The 14043-nt window shown below is 44.0% G+C and overlaps 1 protein-coding gene across 2 annotated transcripts in view; it reads left to right on the forward strand.

The window, feature by feature from the left end:
* Positions 1-14043, forward strand: part of MMRN2 (multimerin 2) — a 45373-nt gene that overhangs the window by 21785 nt on the left and 9545 nt on the right. The window contains exons 2-6 of one of the 2 annotated variants that reach the window (XM_007478030.3): positions 5707-5835; positions 6383-6489; positions 7355-7435; positions 8603-8776; positions 9655-11511. In XM_007478030.3, the coding sequence (XP_007478092.2) occupies positions 5707-5835; positions 6383-6489; positions 7355-7435; positions 8603-8776; positions 9655-11511 (2348 nt within the window). The remainder of the gene's footprint in view (positions 1-5706; positions 5836-6382; positions 6490-7354; positions 7436-8602; positions 8777-9654; positions 11512-14043) is intronic. The other variant, XM_007478031.3, reaches the window with a different exon arrangement.

Genomic DNA, 14043 nt, shown 5'->3' on the forward strand with positions numbered 1-14043 from the left:
ACTTAGCCTGAATAATAAATGTTTATCCCAAGCCATAACCACTGAGCTAAACAGATGGCTGGACAAGTTGCCTTTCTTGGTTCCTTGAAAGTGGGTGAACCATTCATGCTGGTATCTAAAGTTTTCTATATCCCCAAATCAATTAGTCTCTTGAGAGGCCATCTCCTGAGACTTGCTCTTTAGGGAGACCCAAGACAGGAAGGTGAGCAGACCTTTGTTTGGAATGGAAACAGTCCATTGTTTCCACTTTGGCTTTCTATTAGTTGGCTTGATTTTCTATTAGTTGAGTCACCTTCCCATTGGATCCAAGACCAGCTCCACACCCTTGGACCAAGAGAAAAGGAAGGGTAAAAATAAATACTCCTTCGCCTCTTTCTCTCTCCCTCTTCTACCTCCTCCTCTCTCCTCATGCTCTAAGCATCATTTCAAAGTAGGACATACTTTGACTACAGCATTCTACCCAAACTCTTCTCATGACCAGTTCTAAGATTCCTATCTGACTGGCCATGTGCCAACCTACACAAAACAGAAGCCTGCTTGAATCCCTCTTGCCTCTATCCAGGCACATCCACATAAACTCTCCAAGACCAAAGATTCCAGTCCCCCACACATACCTCCAAAGCTCTACCTTATATCATACACAATTTTGGCACTGGGATTTTGGCATTGGAATTGAATTGCCCACAGGGCCACTACTTGATCTTAATTCTCTTAGATCATGTCTGACTTCCCTGAGCCTCAGCTTCATAGTATCAAATAGCCAGGGCCATCTAATCCAACCTCATCATTTGGCATATGAGGAAACAGAGGCTCAGAGAGATGAATCGATTGGCTGAAGATCACCCATATATTAAGCAGCAAAGTAAAGATTTGAACCAAGAATCACTACCACCAAATCCACCACCTTTTCCACAGTACCTTGCTTCTTCTCACTCTTCCTTATTCAAATGAGGGAGGTAGCTTGAGGTCTCTTCTAGATCTATCGATGGCATTTCATTTTATTTCATTCATTTCATTTCTATCCAAAAAAGAAATAATGACAAGTGAGAGCAGACATCACATTCAGGAGTATTGAGATGAACCAGGACCCCACTCCTTGTCCTCAAAAACCTCATAGCGTCAGGAAGAAAACCCCCAAAGGACCCATCTATGATTGTCAACTATCCGGTTGAGTTGGGCTTCGTACCTTCTCCCATTCCTTGCTCTTTCCAGATTTCTTCCCCATGAAAAGTTGCTATGTCAATCATATAGAACAATATCGCAGTAGTAGGAGAAAGAATAATTTAGTGATTACAACAAAAACATAGAAGAAAACCAGGTGACTAAATAAGAAAGGCCCCTAGCCCCAGGGTTGATGGGAGGATTAATAGGGATAATCATAGAATAATTCCTGGCACTTAGTAAGTACTTTATAAATGTTATTATTATGTTCAATGTACATATTACATTCAATTATGTTAACTATCACCATTCTTAGTATCAGTCCCAGCAAGCCCGCCAGTTCAGTCTTTCCTTACCTCCCTTGCCCCTCCTTCAACAGGAGAAGGACCCTGGTGGGGTCTTGGGGTATGATGGGTATCTAGTCCCAGAAGCATCAAGGCATGCCCAGCCCAAGGGGAAGATGTCCTTGAAGGGGAAAATTAACCCTATATCTCAACACCCCATTGCTAGAGCTAGTCCTGGTCCTGAACCTCCCCTCCCTGCCTAGCCTTTGGGACTCATTAGTACTGCCTTCAAGACTGCCATGCTTCCTCCTAGATGCTGAGGATAATGTCATCCTGGGGGTACCATCATGCTGTAGGACTGCCACACAGGCTCATAGGAAAAGAGTTGTTTTAAGGGAGGGGATGGAGGGAATAAGCATTTACAGACTACCTACTACATGCCACGCATTGAACTAAGTGTTTTATCAATATTATCTCTTTTGAGCCTCATAACACCCATAGAGGTGAAGCTATTATTTATTTCCCATTTTATAGTGAGGAAACCGAAGCAGACAGTGGTTAAGTGACTTGTCCAGGGTTATACAGCTAGGAAATATCTGAAGCTGGATTTGAATTTAAGTCTTCCTGACTGCTAGCCTGGCACTCTATCTAGCATCACCTATCTGCCCACAGGAAATATTTCCCTTTATACATGCATACAAAATTAATATGATCTAAAGGAGACTGAGGTGAGGACAAATGAGGACTTTTAGACAAATGCCTTGAAGAAATATGGAGAGGGGGAAATTGCTTCTAGCTGGGGCAATAAGAGAAGGTTTCATAAAATACCTGGCATAAAGAAAGAAAAAGGTTTCAATAGGCAGAGATGAGCAGGGCATGACTTCCAGACATGAGGGTCAACCTGGCACTGAGTCAAGGTAAGAGGATGTAGAATGACTTGGGGAGCAGTAACTTGACTTGTTTGGAAGGACCACTTATAGCACCTGAAGGGTAGAACTGTAAAATAAGGCTCCAAAAGTCTACTGGAATCAAATTGTGGAGAGCCTCCCCTAGGATCCCCAATGCCAAACCAAGCAGTGTTGGTGGTGGGGAGCTGTGGAATGTTTTTGAGAGGAATGTGGTCAAAGCCTGCAAATTAGGAAGATAAATTTAGATTGGAAAGGGAAAAGCCAGAGACCAAGCCATTATAATGGCTTAGGAAAGAAGTGACAAGGACCTAAACTAGGGTGGGAAAAGAAGGGATGGAGGTGAAAAATTTTGTGTAAGGATCAACAGTATTTGGGAACTGATGGGATATAGAAGGTGAGAGTGAGAAAAAAAAAGAGTCCAAGATGTCTGTGAGGTCTGGGTGATTAGGAGAAAAGGGGTACTGTCCCAGACCCATATAGCAGACATACCACCAGGGAATAGTCCTTGGAAAGCAATTCCAAATCATGGGTCTGTTTTCATACAGCTTCCAGTTCATTCCCTCAACTTTGGCTGAGTAGAAAATGGTATAGCAGCCAGTGATTCTCCAGATACCAGAGCTATTTCTAAAGTGCCATAGCATCCTGGTAATACTGCCTAGCATGCATACTCCATTCTAGCCTTCTGGCCTTCCATTAAAGATACCAGGTCTTGAGAACAGGTATATTTAAGAATTTCTTCTCTGGATGGAGTTAGCAAATCTCCCTTGTCTGAGCTCCATGCTTCCTGCTGACATATTGGATTGATATTCAGCTATTCATGGCTGGACCTTCTTTGAAATCAGAGAATCTCAAAAAACCTCCAAGGTCATCTACTCCAACTTATTTCTGCCTCGCACTATCTTTATAAGAACCCATCTCTGGATCTATAAAATGAGATGCTCTTGTGAGGTTCCTTCTAACTCTGGAACCCTGGTCTTCAGAACCAATTCCTGAGCAAGAATCCCTTCCCCAACACACTGGGACAAGTGTACACCAATCTTTTCTTGAAGCCCTCCAACAAGGGGAAACCCACTGACTCCGAAGGCAGTTCAGTCCACTTTTAGATAGCTCAGATTGTTCAATATTTCTCTTATGTTGTGCCTAAATGCTACTTAGTTAATGCTTGTGCTCATTCCTCCTAGTTTGGTCCTGTAGAATTTAGCAGAATAAGTCTATTCCCCCTTCCATTGTGACAGCCTCTTCAAATTCCTTCTCTGTCCCCACCCTCTGTGATTTATGATGTTGACCATTGTTCCAACGCCAGATTTGGTGTGGGTGTTTTCCTTCAAAATGTGAATTATCAGTATTTTGGTTCCTGTGTTTTCACATAAAGTATGTGCACACACACACACACACACACACACACACACACACACACAGAGTTCAAAGGGGCTTTATCAGAAAGAGGCCCCTTGTCCCTCCACCCCTTCTTACAACAATGAAGCATTTCATATCAAGTACCACCCCATCATCATGCCCTGACATTTCCAAATTCCCTCCCCCTGACTCAGCCTGGTATGCAGAAAATATATTTGGTCCCCTTCCCAATTTCCACTCCCCAGCACCCTCCTGAAATTGTTTTCTATAACTTTGTATTATTATAGTTAAGGGCAGCTAGAGGGCTAGGCAGATAAGAGTATGGAACTTGGAGTCAAGAAGACCCGAATTTGAATCCTGCCTCGGACATTTACTATGTGGTTGGGGCAAGTTGCTTAATCAATCTCTGTCTCAATTTCCCCACCTGAAAAATGAGAATAACACTGACATTTCTCTCACAAGGTTGTTATGGATGAATGGATGGATGGATGGATGGATGGATGGATATACTTACTTATTACAAAAAAAATTCTTTTTCTTTTTCATTGATTGGATGAGAGGTGGAAGAGAGAAAAATCATTTTATTTACAGGAAAAATTAAATTAAAAAGAAACAGGCTGGAATTATGGAGCTCCAGGTTTTTTTGTTTTTAAAACCTTACTTTCTGTCTTAGTAAAAAAAAAAAACAACTCTAAGACAGAAGGACAAGGACTAGGCAAGTAGAATTAAATGACTTGCCCAAGGTCCCACAGCTGGGAAGTGTCTGAGGCCAGACATGAACCCAGGTCCTCCTGGGTCCAGGCCTGGTGCTGTCTCCACTATGTCACCTTGTTGCTCTGAGTTCCAAGTTCTAATCCTGGCTTTGTCCCCAGTTTTGTTGTATGAATCTGGGAAAGCTACTTGTCCCCTTGTCTTTGCATCCTAGACCCCCAGAACTGTCAAAAAAGGGGGTGGGGGAAATATATGTCTTCTTTGTTCATAGTCTTTAAATGGCTATTGTCCTACTTCCTCTGGAAACTTAGCCCTAAGGTGCTATAGCATCTAAACTGATGAGGTCAAAGTTGGCAAATTCCAAAAGGATCCAAAATGAAAAATGCAAACAACTCTAGAGCAAAGATTCTTGATGTGCCATCTGTAAATTTGTCTTTTAAAATTTTTTGATAACTATATTTCAATATAATTGATTTCCTTTCTATTCTTTTGTATTTTATTTTTATTCATTTAAAATTCATTCTGAGAAAGGGTCCCTTGGCTACTCTAGACACTGCCCATGGGGCCCATGACACAATAAAAGGCAAAGAATCCCTGCACTGGAAGTAAGGTGAGAAGGAAGCCGTCAGTACTTCCAAACAATCCTCCTGAGACTATTTATTAAAATGGGAGTAGAGGGTGGGAATAGGAATTAATAATGCAGGTTCTCCAACTGAAAAGGGGAGCTTTATGTTAAGTGCTAATGCATCCAAAAAACAGTCTAGGCTAAGAACTTCACAGATGGGTGCGGCTGGGGAAATTATAAAGATATTCACAAATGATACACAGATAGGGAATCAGCTTCTGACATATATGGAAAAGAAGAAACATGAGTATCAGCTGAAAGATGGGGATAGGAGGAAAATGAAGACTGTGTTCAAGTATCTGATGGACTAGTTATACAAAAAAGGGTCTACAGTTATGCTACTTGGCACCACTGGGCAGAACTAGTATGAATGGATGGAAGTTGCTGAAAGGAAGATTTCAGCTTAACATTAGGAAAACCTTACAATCAGAACTCTGGTCCAAAGCAGAACGAGTTGCCCTAAAAAGCAATGGGTTCCCCATTACTGGAGGTCTTTAAGGAGAGGCTGAAAGACCAGTGGTTGAAAATATTGTAGAGGGGATTCCCCTTAATATATGGTTCAGACAAGATGATTTTCAAGAGCTTTTCCAATGCCGAGATTGAGATACTATGAAATAAACATTAAAGAGTAATCTTTTGATTCCCCTCCCTTTCTTTCTAGTAATTGGTGCCCATACCGGCAGTCCAGGCTGATCACCTATGTAGCCTCCTGCAAAACTGAGAAATTCCTTGTCCATTCTCAGCAGCCCTGTCCTCCTGGGACTCCTGATTGTCAGAAGGTCAAAGTCATGTGAGTAGGATTTCAGTGATATGGGGTATTGATGAGAGAAGAGCTTCAGCACCTTTCTCTCCCTCTCTCCCTCTCTCCCTCTCTCCCTCACCTTCTCCCTCTCCCTCTCCCTTTCCCTCTCCCTCTCTCTCTTTCTCTCTCCTCTCTCTCTGTCTCTCTGTCTCTGTCTCTGTCTCTCTCCCTCTTCCTCTCTCTCTCTCTCTCTCTCTCTCTCTCTCTCTCTCTCTCTCTCTCTCTCTCTCTCTCTCTCTCTCTCTCTCTCTCTCCTCCCCTTCTCTCTCTGTCTCATGCTGTCCCTCTCTCCTCTCCTCTCCACTCAGCTTGGAGGTGACATCAAGGGAAACTGTCAGAGTGTCTTGCTCTGACTTGGGAGGAACAAGAAGGTTCCAGAAAGAGGAAAGCATCAGGGAAGAGTGGACTGCTCAGATGGAGCAGGGGGAAAGGAGTAGAGGTGAGAGTCAATCCACAAACCTGCAGGTTTTCCTAAGAGCAGAAGCACATTCCAGCTGAGTCAGCAATGGTTCCCCAAGGTCTCCTCCTCTTCCAGGTACCGGGTCTCCCTGAAGCCAGTATACCAGGTGAAGCAGAAAGTCCACAACTCTGTGGTTTGGAAGTGTTGTCCTGGCTACACTGGGACTGACTGCAAACATTATGGTAAGACTGATCCCCAGGTCATAAGAGATGGGGAGGTGGGGAAGGTATAGCTTTAATCATGGAGTTCGTAGGAAAGAATCTCTAGATGACTAAGTGGAATATCCTCATTCCCATGAGACTCTTCTTGCCAATCATAGCTTACTTCAGATTCAAGGAAGAGGGGAAGGGGAAGAGAATAAGCATTTATAAAGGGTCTACTATGTGTCAACACTATGCTATGTGTTTTTTACAACATTATATTATTTGATTGAGGAAACTGAGGGGAACAGAGATTAAATGACTTGTCTAGTGTCACACAGCTAGTGTATGAGGCTGGATTTGAAATCAATTCTTCCTGACTCCAGACTCGGTATTCTACATCTACTGCCCAACCTAGCACCCTCAATGCCTACCCCACTTCCCCTCTCTCACAGATGCTACATCCCAACTCTGCTACAGAAAGCCATCTCTGAAGCACCTTATAAATGTCAGCCAATACTGTTTGCACTCAGGTTGGCATCACTGAACAGTGTTTTAAGTGGGCCCTTTCTAAGCCTATTTTCCTCATCTATAAAATGAGGGGGGAGTCATATAAAATGGTCAAGGTGCCATCCAGCTTTAAAATCTATAATCCCCTTCCCATTCCTACTTATTCTTTCCTCCTCCATCCAATGCTTTGGACAATCTTTGGCTCCTTCTCAGCCCTTCTTCCTTTTCCTGGCTACTTCTGAAATACTGGTAGACCAGTGGAAAGAAAGGTGGACTCAGAAACATGGCCAAAGTCATTTCCTGGCCATCCTCTTGACTCTTTGAATTACCCGCTCAAAGAATTTTAACATCTCTCTATGCACTGTCCTGACCCCCCTCTGCCACCTCTCTTTGGCAGACCCTTCACTGATCACAGAAATGGACAACCAGAGAAATGGGAAAGAGCACCCCTGGGAAGAAGCCCTGGAACATGAAACTGGTTTGATGCTCTCCTGCTTGGGGAAACTTGGGTCTTTGGGGATTGATTTCCATGGGCCACTGGGAGTGAAAGATATAGGTGCTCAGACCCCATCTTCCCTAGTAGCTTTTGTCTTTGGTTGGATCTGGGAACTATCAGTCAGTCAACAAATATTTATTGGGTACTTATGATATGTCAGGTGTTAGGAATATGTCTGTCTGTCTGTCTGTACAATGGAGAGATGGAAAGACAGAGAGAGACAGAGACAGAGAGACAGCATTAGAAACAGAAAATGCATTTTCATGAGAAGTTTCCATTCTGTCTCTACCTCCTCCCACCCCAAGATCCAGTTCTTGGCTCCCTGTTGGCTTCTTCCAATCACTCAAAGCAGAGGCCATATTTCAGAAATAATCCTTCATCCTTCATTTGTTTCCATCTGGAAAAGTGGACAAAACCTGGGAGGGGCCAAGATAGTATTTCTTGGTATTCCCTAGGGTGGAGTTTAAATGCTAGATGTTGACCTGAGAGCAGTATAGAGTAACTCGTAGCCTCTGGAATGTCAGAGCCTTCGATTCCAATGGTTCCTCATAAATTAAACTCTGGGTCAGGGTGAGGTATTATTTTCTCCCCCTCAAACCCCAAATATATGGCCAGCATTGTTTTTTAAAAGATATTTTATTTTACCAATTACATGCAATAACAATTTTCTGCATGAGTTTCTGAAGTGATAAGATCCAAATTGTCTCCCTCTATCCCTTTCTTAAAGTAATTTGATTTGGATTATACATGCATTATCATGCAAAATATATATTCATATAATTCATTGTTGTAAGAGAATGTCTATAGAAAATCAAACCCCAAACAAACTAAAGTGAAAAATCGTCTGCTTTGATCTGCATTCGGACTCCCACAATTCTTTCCCTGAAGGTGGTGAGCACTCTTTGTCCTAAGTCAGTCCCTCAGAACCATCCTGGATCATTGCATTGCTGAGAGTGGCTGAGTCTATCACAGTTGATCATTCCACAATATTGCTGTTACTGTGTACAACGTTCTCCTGGTTCTGCGTATTTCACTCTGCATCTGTTCATGTGGGTCTTTCCAGATTTTTCTGCAATATCTTGCTCATCATTTCTTAGAGTACAAAAGTATTATGGATTGTGTTGTGATTAATGTCTATCTCATAAACAGCTCCACCTTCCAGAGAGCCCAGTGAGTTCCAGAGTTCAATTGAGCAACAGGAGAACCTCTTAGAAGACCTTCAGAATGACATCCATCAGGCCACCAGTGACCTTCTGGATTTGCAGAAGTCCCTAGAAAGTAACCATACAGCTGAAGAGATGGAGGCAAATCTAACTGGACTTGGTAAGCAAGTTTTAATTCGGTTCAAAGTCTAGTAATTTGCCTAAGTTGAGTACCATGCCTAGAACTTAGCACAATGCCTATCATATAGTAGGCATTTAATAAATGTATATTGATTGACTACTTGAAAAGTGAATTGTTTAAATACATTGACATGAAGAGAAATGGGAGCTTAATCATCTCTGAGGAAGTATTTGGGTAAGAAATCTTGGGAAAGGCTATGGAATCATTGAATTGTAGAGCTGGAAGGGACCTAGAGACATATAGTATGGTCCATATCTAACCTCAAACCCAGCTTCCCACATACCCCCCAGGTCATCATCTAAACCATCTAAACCAGTGCCGAGGACCCCTTCTGTAGACAGATGTAATTGTTAGAGAATTGGTCCTTATTCCAGAGCTAAAAGTCCACATTGTCATTGTTCTCAGTTCTGCCCTCTGAGTTCCTCTTCATCATGACAGCCCTTTGAACACTTGAAGGAGTTCTCACGTTCCCCCTGAACCTTTGGTTCCTTCAACCAACCTTGAGATAACATGGTCTGTAAACCCCTTGCCATTCTGATGACCTTCAGCTTGTGTCTTTCCTAAAAATGAGGCACTGTGTGACTGAATGCCACCCTCCAGATATTCTCTGGCCAGACCTATCCCTTCTCATGATGCCTTACTTCTTATGGCCAGGACATGGGAAATGATCATTGCTAGTCAGTTCTAAGTGATCCACACTTAGCTAGTGAATTAGAGTGGGAGAGAAGAATCTCTCTTCAGGCTCCATCACCACCTAGAGCCTGATTATGCCTTCAAGGCCATTGGGTCAGTAGTGTCCAGGAAGGGAGATCCATCTACCTTGGCCCAATATAAATGCTTCCATCTGTTGCTTACAGGGTCTGGAGATCAATCCCTTCACCAAGCCCTCTTACCCTATGTGGAAGCTTTCCTGAAAAATCATTTCAGCCCCATGTGGAGAAGCTTCAATGAAAGCCTCCATAATCTCTCTCATGTGGTAAGGAATCTATCGCATGAAGTGGAGGCCAATCGCCACAACATTGAGAGATTCCAGGAGATGGCTGTGCCCAAGATGGACTTTCAGGAACTAGGCACCAAGTTTGAGTCCAAAGTCCAGGAAAACATTCTGAAAGTCAACCAGCTTCGGCAGGACATCAACAATCGGCTGCATGACCAGCAGCTTGCCTTGAACCACAACTTGTCTGAAGTCAGGGCAGATACTGATTTGAAGGTGAAGAAACTCCAGAAGTACCAGGAAGTCCAACTGCAACTGGCCAATACAAGCACTGTGGAGTCCAAGGAAGGACAGGATGACCTACAGGTCAAGCTAGGACAGCTGCAGAGCAACCTCTCTGAGCTTTACTTTGCTTCTGGCAGGAGGGAAGAAGAAGTCCTCAGTGCCCTCAGGCAACTCAATGAGACCCTTGCCAAACACGAGGAAGATATCAAAGAACTCTTCATAGACTCGGATGAGAACTTTGAGCTTGGCACCAGGCTGGAAGGGCAGGTGGCCACCTTGAGAAGCAACAAGGCCATGATTGAGGAACTCAGGGTCATCTTAATGGAGAAGTCCCTCATAATGGAGGAGATCAAAGAAGAGTTTGAGAGGCAGATCCTAGACCTGAACTACACTCTCCACCACCTCCAGGGGAGCCACTTGGACCTGATGAAGTACGTGAAGGACTGCAATTGTCAAAAACTATACTTTGACCTCAGCCTCCTCCGGGAGGACCAGAGAAATGCCACTCGTTTTCTAGAAGAAACCCACTTGACCCTGGAGGACCAGAAGATGCTGGAGAGTTCTTCAGTCAAGGCTCTGCGCAATGCTGTAGAGGACCTTGCCTTGTCCGTGGATGCCCAGAAGGAGGAGACTGCCCGTGCTAAAGTGGGTGCAGCCTGGCTCAAGGGCCAGGTACACGCACTGGCAGGGGAGGTAGAAGGGCTAAAGAGGGTGGACAGGCACATCTTCAGGGAAATCCGCTACCTCAACAATTCTTTTGGCTCCCTCCTGGAAGATGCCTTGAGACACCAGACTGTGCTGGCCACTCTTTTTGGAGAAGAAATGCTGGAGGAGCTAATTGAAGAGGAGGACACTGGGTTGTCTTTAACCTATCTTCAAATTGAAGATGCCCTTGATTATACATCAAACAGACTGAAGGAGCAAGCTTTGGACCTGAAATCTCTCAGGGAGAAGGTAGATTTACTGGAGAGTGCTGAGGAACGTAGGTCATCAGACCCTGGACGGGTTGAGGCTGGACCTCAACCTCCAAGCGGAGCAGAACATCTGGAACCCAACCACGAAGCCTCAAATGGGGATGGCTTCCAAGAAAATGACTTGATTGGACTGAAAAGAGAGATCACACACCTGAACACTCAGATGGAGAAATTCGAGTCCCAGTTAAGCAACAGTCAAGGGTGCTGCCATCCTGTTAGGATATTACCCCTCAATCTGTCTGTGGAAAACCTCCAGAGCGATGTCAGGGCCATGAAGCAGGACCTGGGGCAGCATCTCCAGCTGTTCCAGAGCCTGTTTGGCAACTACAAAGAGCTGGTGGTCACTAATGTCAGCCTGGACCTGGGAAAGCTTCAGTCGGTCCTCAGCAAAAAGGGGAAGAAATCACAAAGAGAACAAGAGTCTCACCGAAAGAGGGACAAGAAGCAAGTGGAGAAAGGGGGAGAGCAGCCATTTCCTGAGAGCGGGACGAGTGACCAGTCCCCCAAGCTCCTTGGAAGAGGTAGGCATTTGAGGGTTTGGGGGTTGGGAGGGAGGAAATCTCCACAAAGGAAGGGAAATAGATGGGAGGAGCCTTAATGGTCAAATAATCCACCGTCCTCATTTTGTAGATGAGGAATTGGGGGCCAGAAAAGCCAAGGAACCTGCCAAAAGCCAGACAGAGACGACAAATCCAGCCATCAACCAATATTTATTAAGCACCTGCCAAGTGGCACTAGGCACTGTGGGGATACAAAAAGAGCCAAGAGGCCTGCCCTCAAGGAGCTCACACTTGAATGCAGATAAATATCTACAAAGCAAGCTAGAGGCAGGATAAATAGGAAATAATCAGCAAAGGGGAGGCACTGGAGTTAAGAGGGCAGGGGGGAGTTAAGAGGAAGGAGGAAGGCTTGCTGGAGAAGAGGGGATTATAGAGTCAACTCAGAGGAAACCAGGGACTTCAGGGCTAAGACAGAGCTGGGAGCCAAACCCAAGTGCTGAGGCTCCAAATCCAGCGAGACTCTTTCAGCCGCACCACAGGACCTTCTAGAAAGCCAGCCTCAGAGCTAGGGTCAAGGCCCATCCTAATTGTAGTAGTAATAATAATAATAATAGTCATTTCAGTTGTGCCCGATTCTTTGTGACCCCATTTGGGGTTTTCTTGACAAAGATACTGGAGTGGTTTGCCATTTCCTTTTCCAGATCATTTTACAGATGAGGAAACTGAGGCAAACAGGGTGAAGCGACTTGCCCAGAGTCTAAACCCATATTTGAGCACAGGAAGATGAATCTTCCTGACTCCATGCCTAGTGCCTTATCTACTGAGCTACCTCACTGCCCAGTAATAGCAATAGCTAATGTTTATACAACACGTTGAGGTTGTCTAAGAATTTTTAATAGATTGCCTCATTTCTACCATATGTCTGCATTCCTATTTTCCAGATACTGACTCAAACATAACTTCCATAGATGCGTGGGTCTAAAAAAAGCCATTCAGGCTTGAGACAAGAGAGTGAACATGCCACACAACACATATAGCAGAGACAGAATTAGTGCATGAATTATGGGATTTTGAGTTGTCTTTGCCTGGGATGGGGACAGGGCACTGGGAAAGGGTCCCTGTAGAAGGTGGGATGTGAGATGAGTCTTGAAGGAAGCTAGGGAGGGCAGGAGGCAGAGGTAAGGTGGGAGAGCTCCCAGGAAGAAGGGACAGCCACTGCCAAGAGTAGAAATGAGCGATGGGAGTGTGGCATACAAGGAGCAATAAGTAGGACTACGTAGAGGAAATGAAAAAAATATAAACAGCCTAGAAAGTTAGGAAGGGGCCAGGATGTGAAGAGGCTTCAGTGATGAGAGAAGAAATTCTATTTGGTCCTGGCAGTCCTGGGGAGTCACTGATATTTCTTGAGTAGGGGAGTGACAGGGTTAGACCTGCACACTTTCCCATAGTCTGTTATTTCTCTAGCATTAGCTTATTTGACCAAACATCCAAACAGAATTGCCTGATGTAAATATTAAATGAAAAATCCAAACGGAATTCTATTCCATAGCAAGAACATCTCCTCTTTACTTGAACCTTTGGGGCAATAACTTGTAAACAAAGCTGTTCCCCAAATCAGTCACCACTCAGGAATTGTCAGTCATGCAATTCATGGAGCTGATCAAATAACCCCTAAAGTCAGGAGCCTGGGAAGAGAAATAAATCTCGTTCAGGGGTGGACGCTGTCTGTACCTTCCTGCAAGGGGCCTTGAGGCAGGAGAAGGAGGTTCAACCCATTCCCATTTTTCAGCTCCAAAGGATGCAGTCATTGTACTCACAGTGGAAGAGATTTTGCCTAACATTATTCAATCGAGCGATATAATTCCCCAGAGGAAACACCACTTCTGTCGGAAATCTGGATAACTGGCGGCCACACGAAAGGGACATCCCTGAGATCCTTCCTGAACTAGGCTAGAAGCAGAAACACATTGTCCAGAAATGGCTAAAACTAAAGAAAGCAATGGCAGCTACTGGGAGGAAATGGATAATTCCCTCCAAAATATTTTCTTCTCCCTGGGCTTGAATACACCCCTCTCCTCTGATTTTCCTCTTACTACTACCATTACTCCTACTACTAATAGTTGATATTTATATGGCACTTATTACATGTCTGTCACTGTGAAGCACTTTATAAATATTATCTCATTTGACCATCTCAACAACACTGGGAGAAAGATGTTATTATCATCCCCATTTTACAGATGAGGAAACTGAGGTATACAGGGGTTGAGTGACTTGCTCAGGGCCACCCGGTTTGTAAGTATCTGAGATTACATTTGAACTCAGATCTTCCTGACTCCAAGTTTGTTTTACAAAGTACTATAGAAACAATAGGCAGAAGAGTACAATAGATCAAGAGTTATCCCCAGGAGCAGCAAATGACTCAGGGGTTAAAGAACCAGACTTGGAGATGGGAGGTCCTGAGTTCAAATTTGACCTCAGGTACTTCTGAATTGTGTGATCCTAGGCAAGTTACTTAATTCCAAACACTTAATATCAATCCTAAAACAGAAG

This window comes from Monodelphis domestica, chromosome 1 (genome assembly GCF_027887165.1).
Source record: "Monodelphis domestica isolate mMonDom1 chromosome 1, mMonDom1.pri, whole genome shotgun sequence".
Classification (NCBI taxonomy): Eukaryota; Metazoa; Chordata; class Mammalia; order Didelphimorphia; family Didelphidae; genus Monodelphis; species Monodelphis domestica.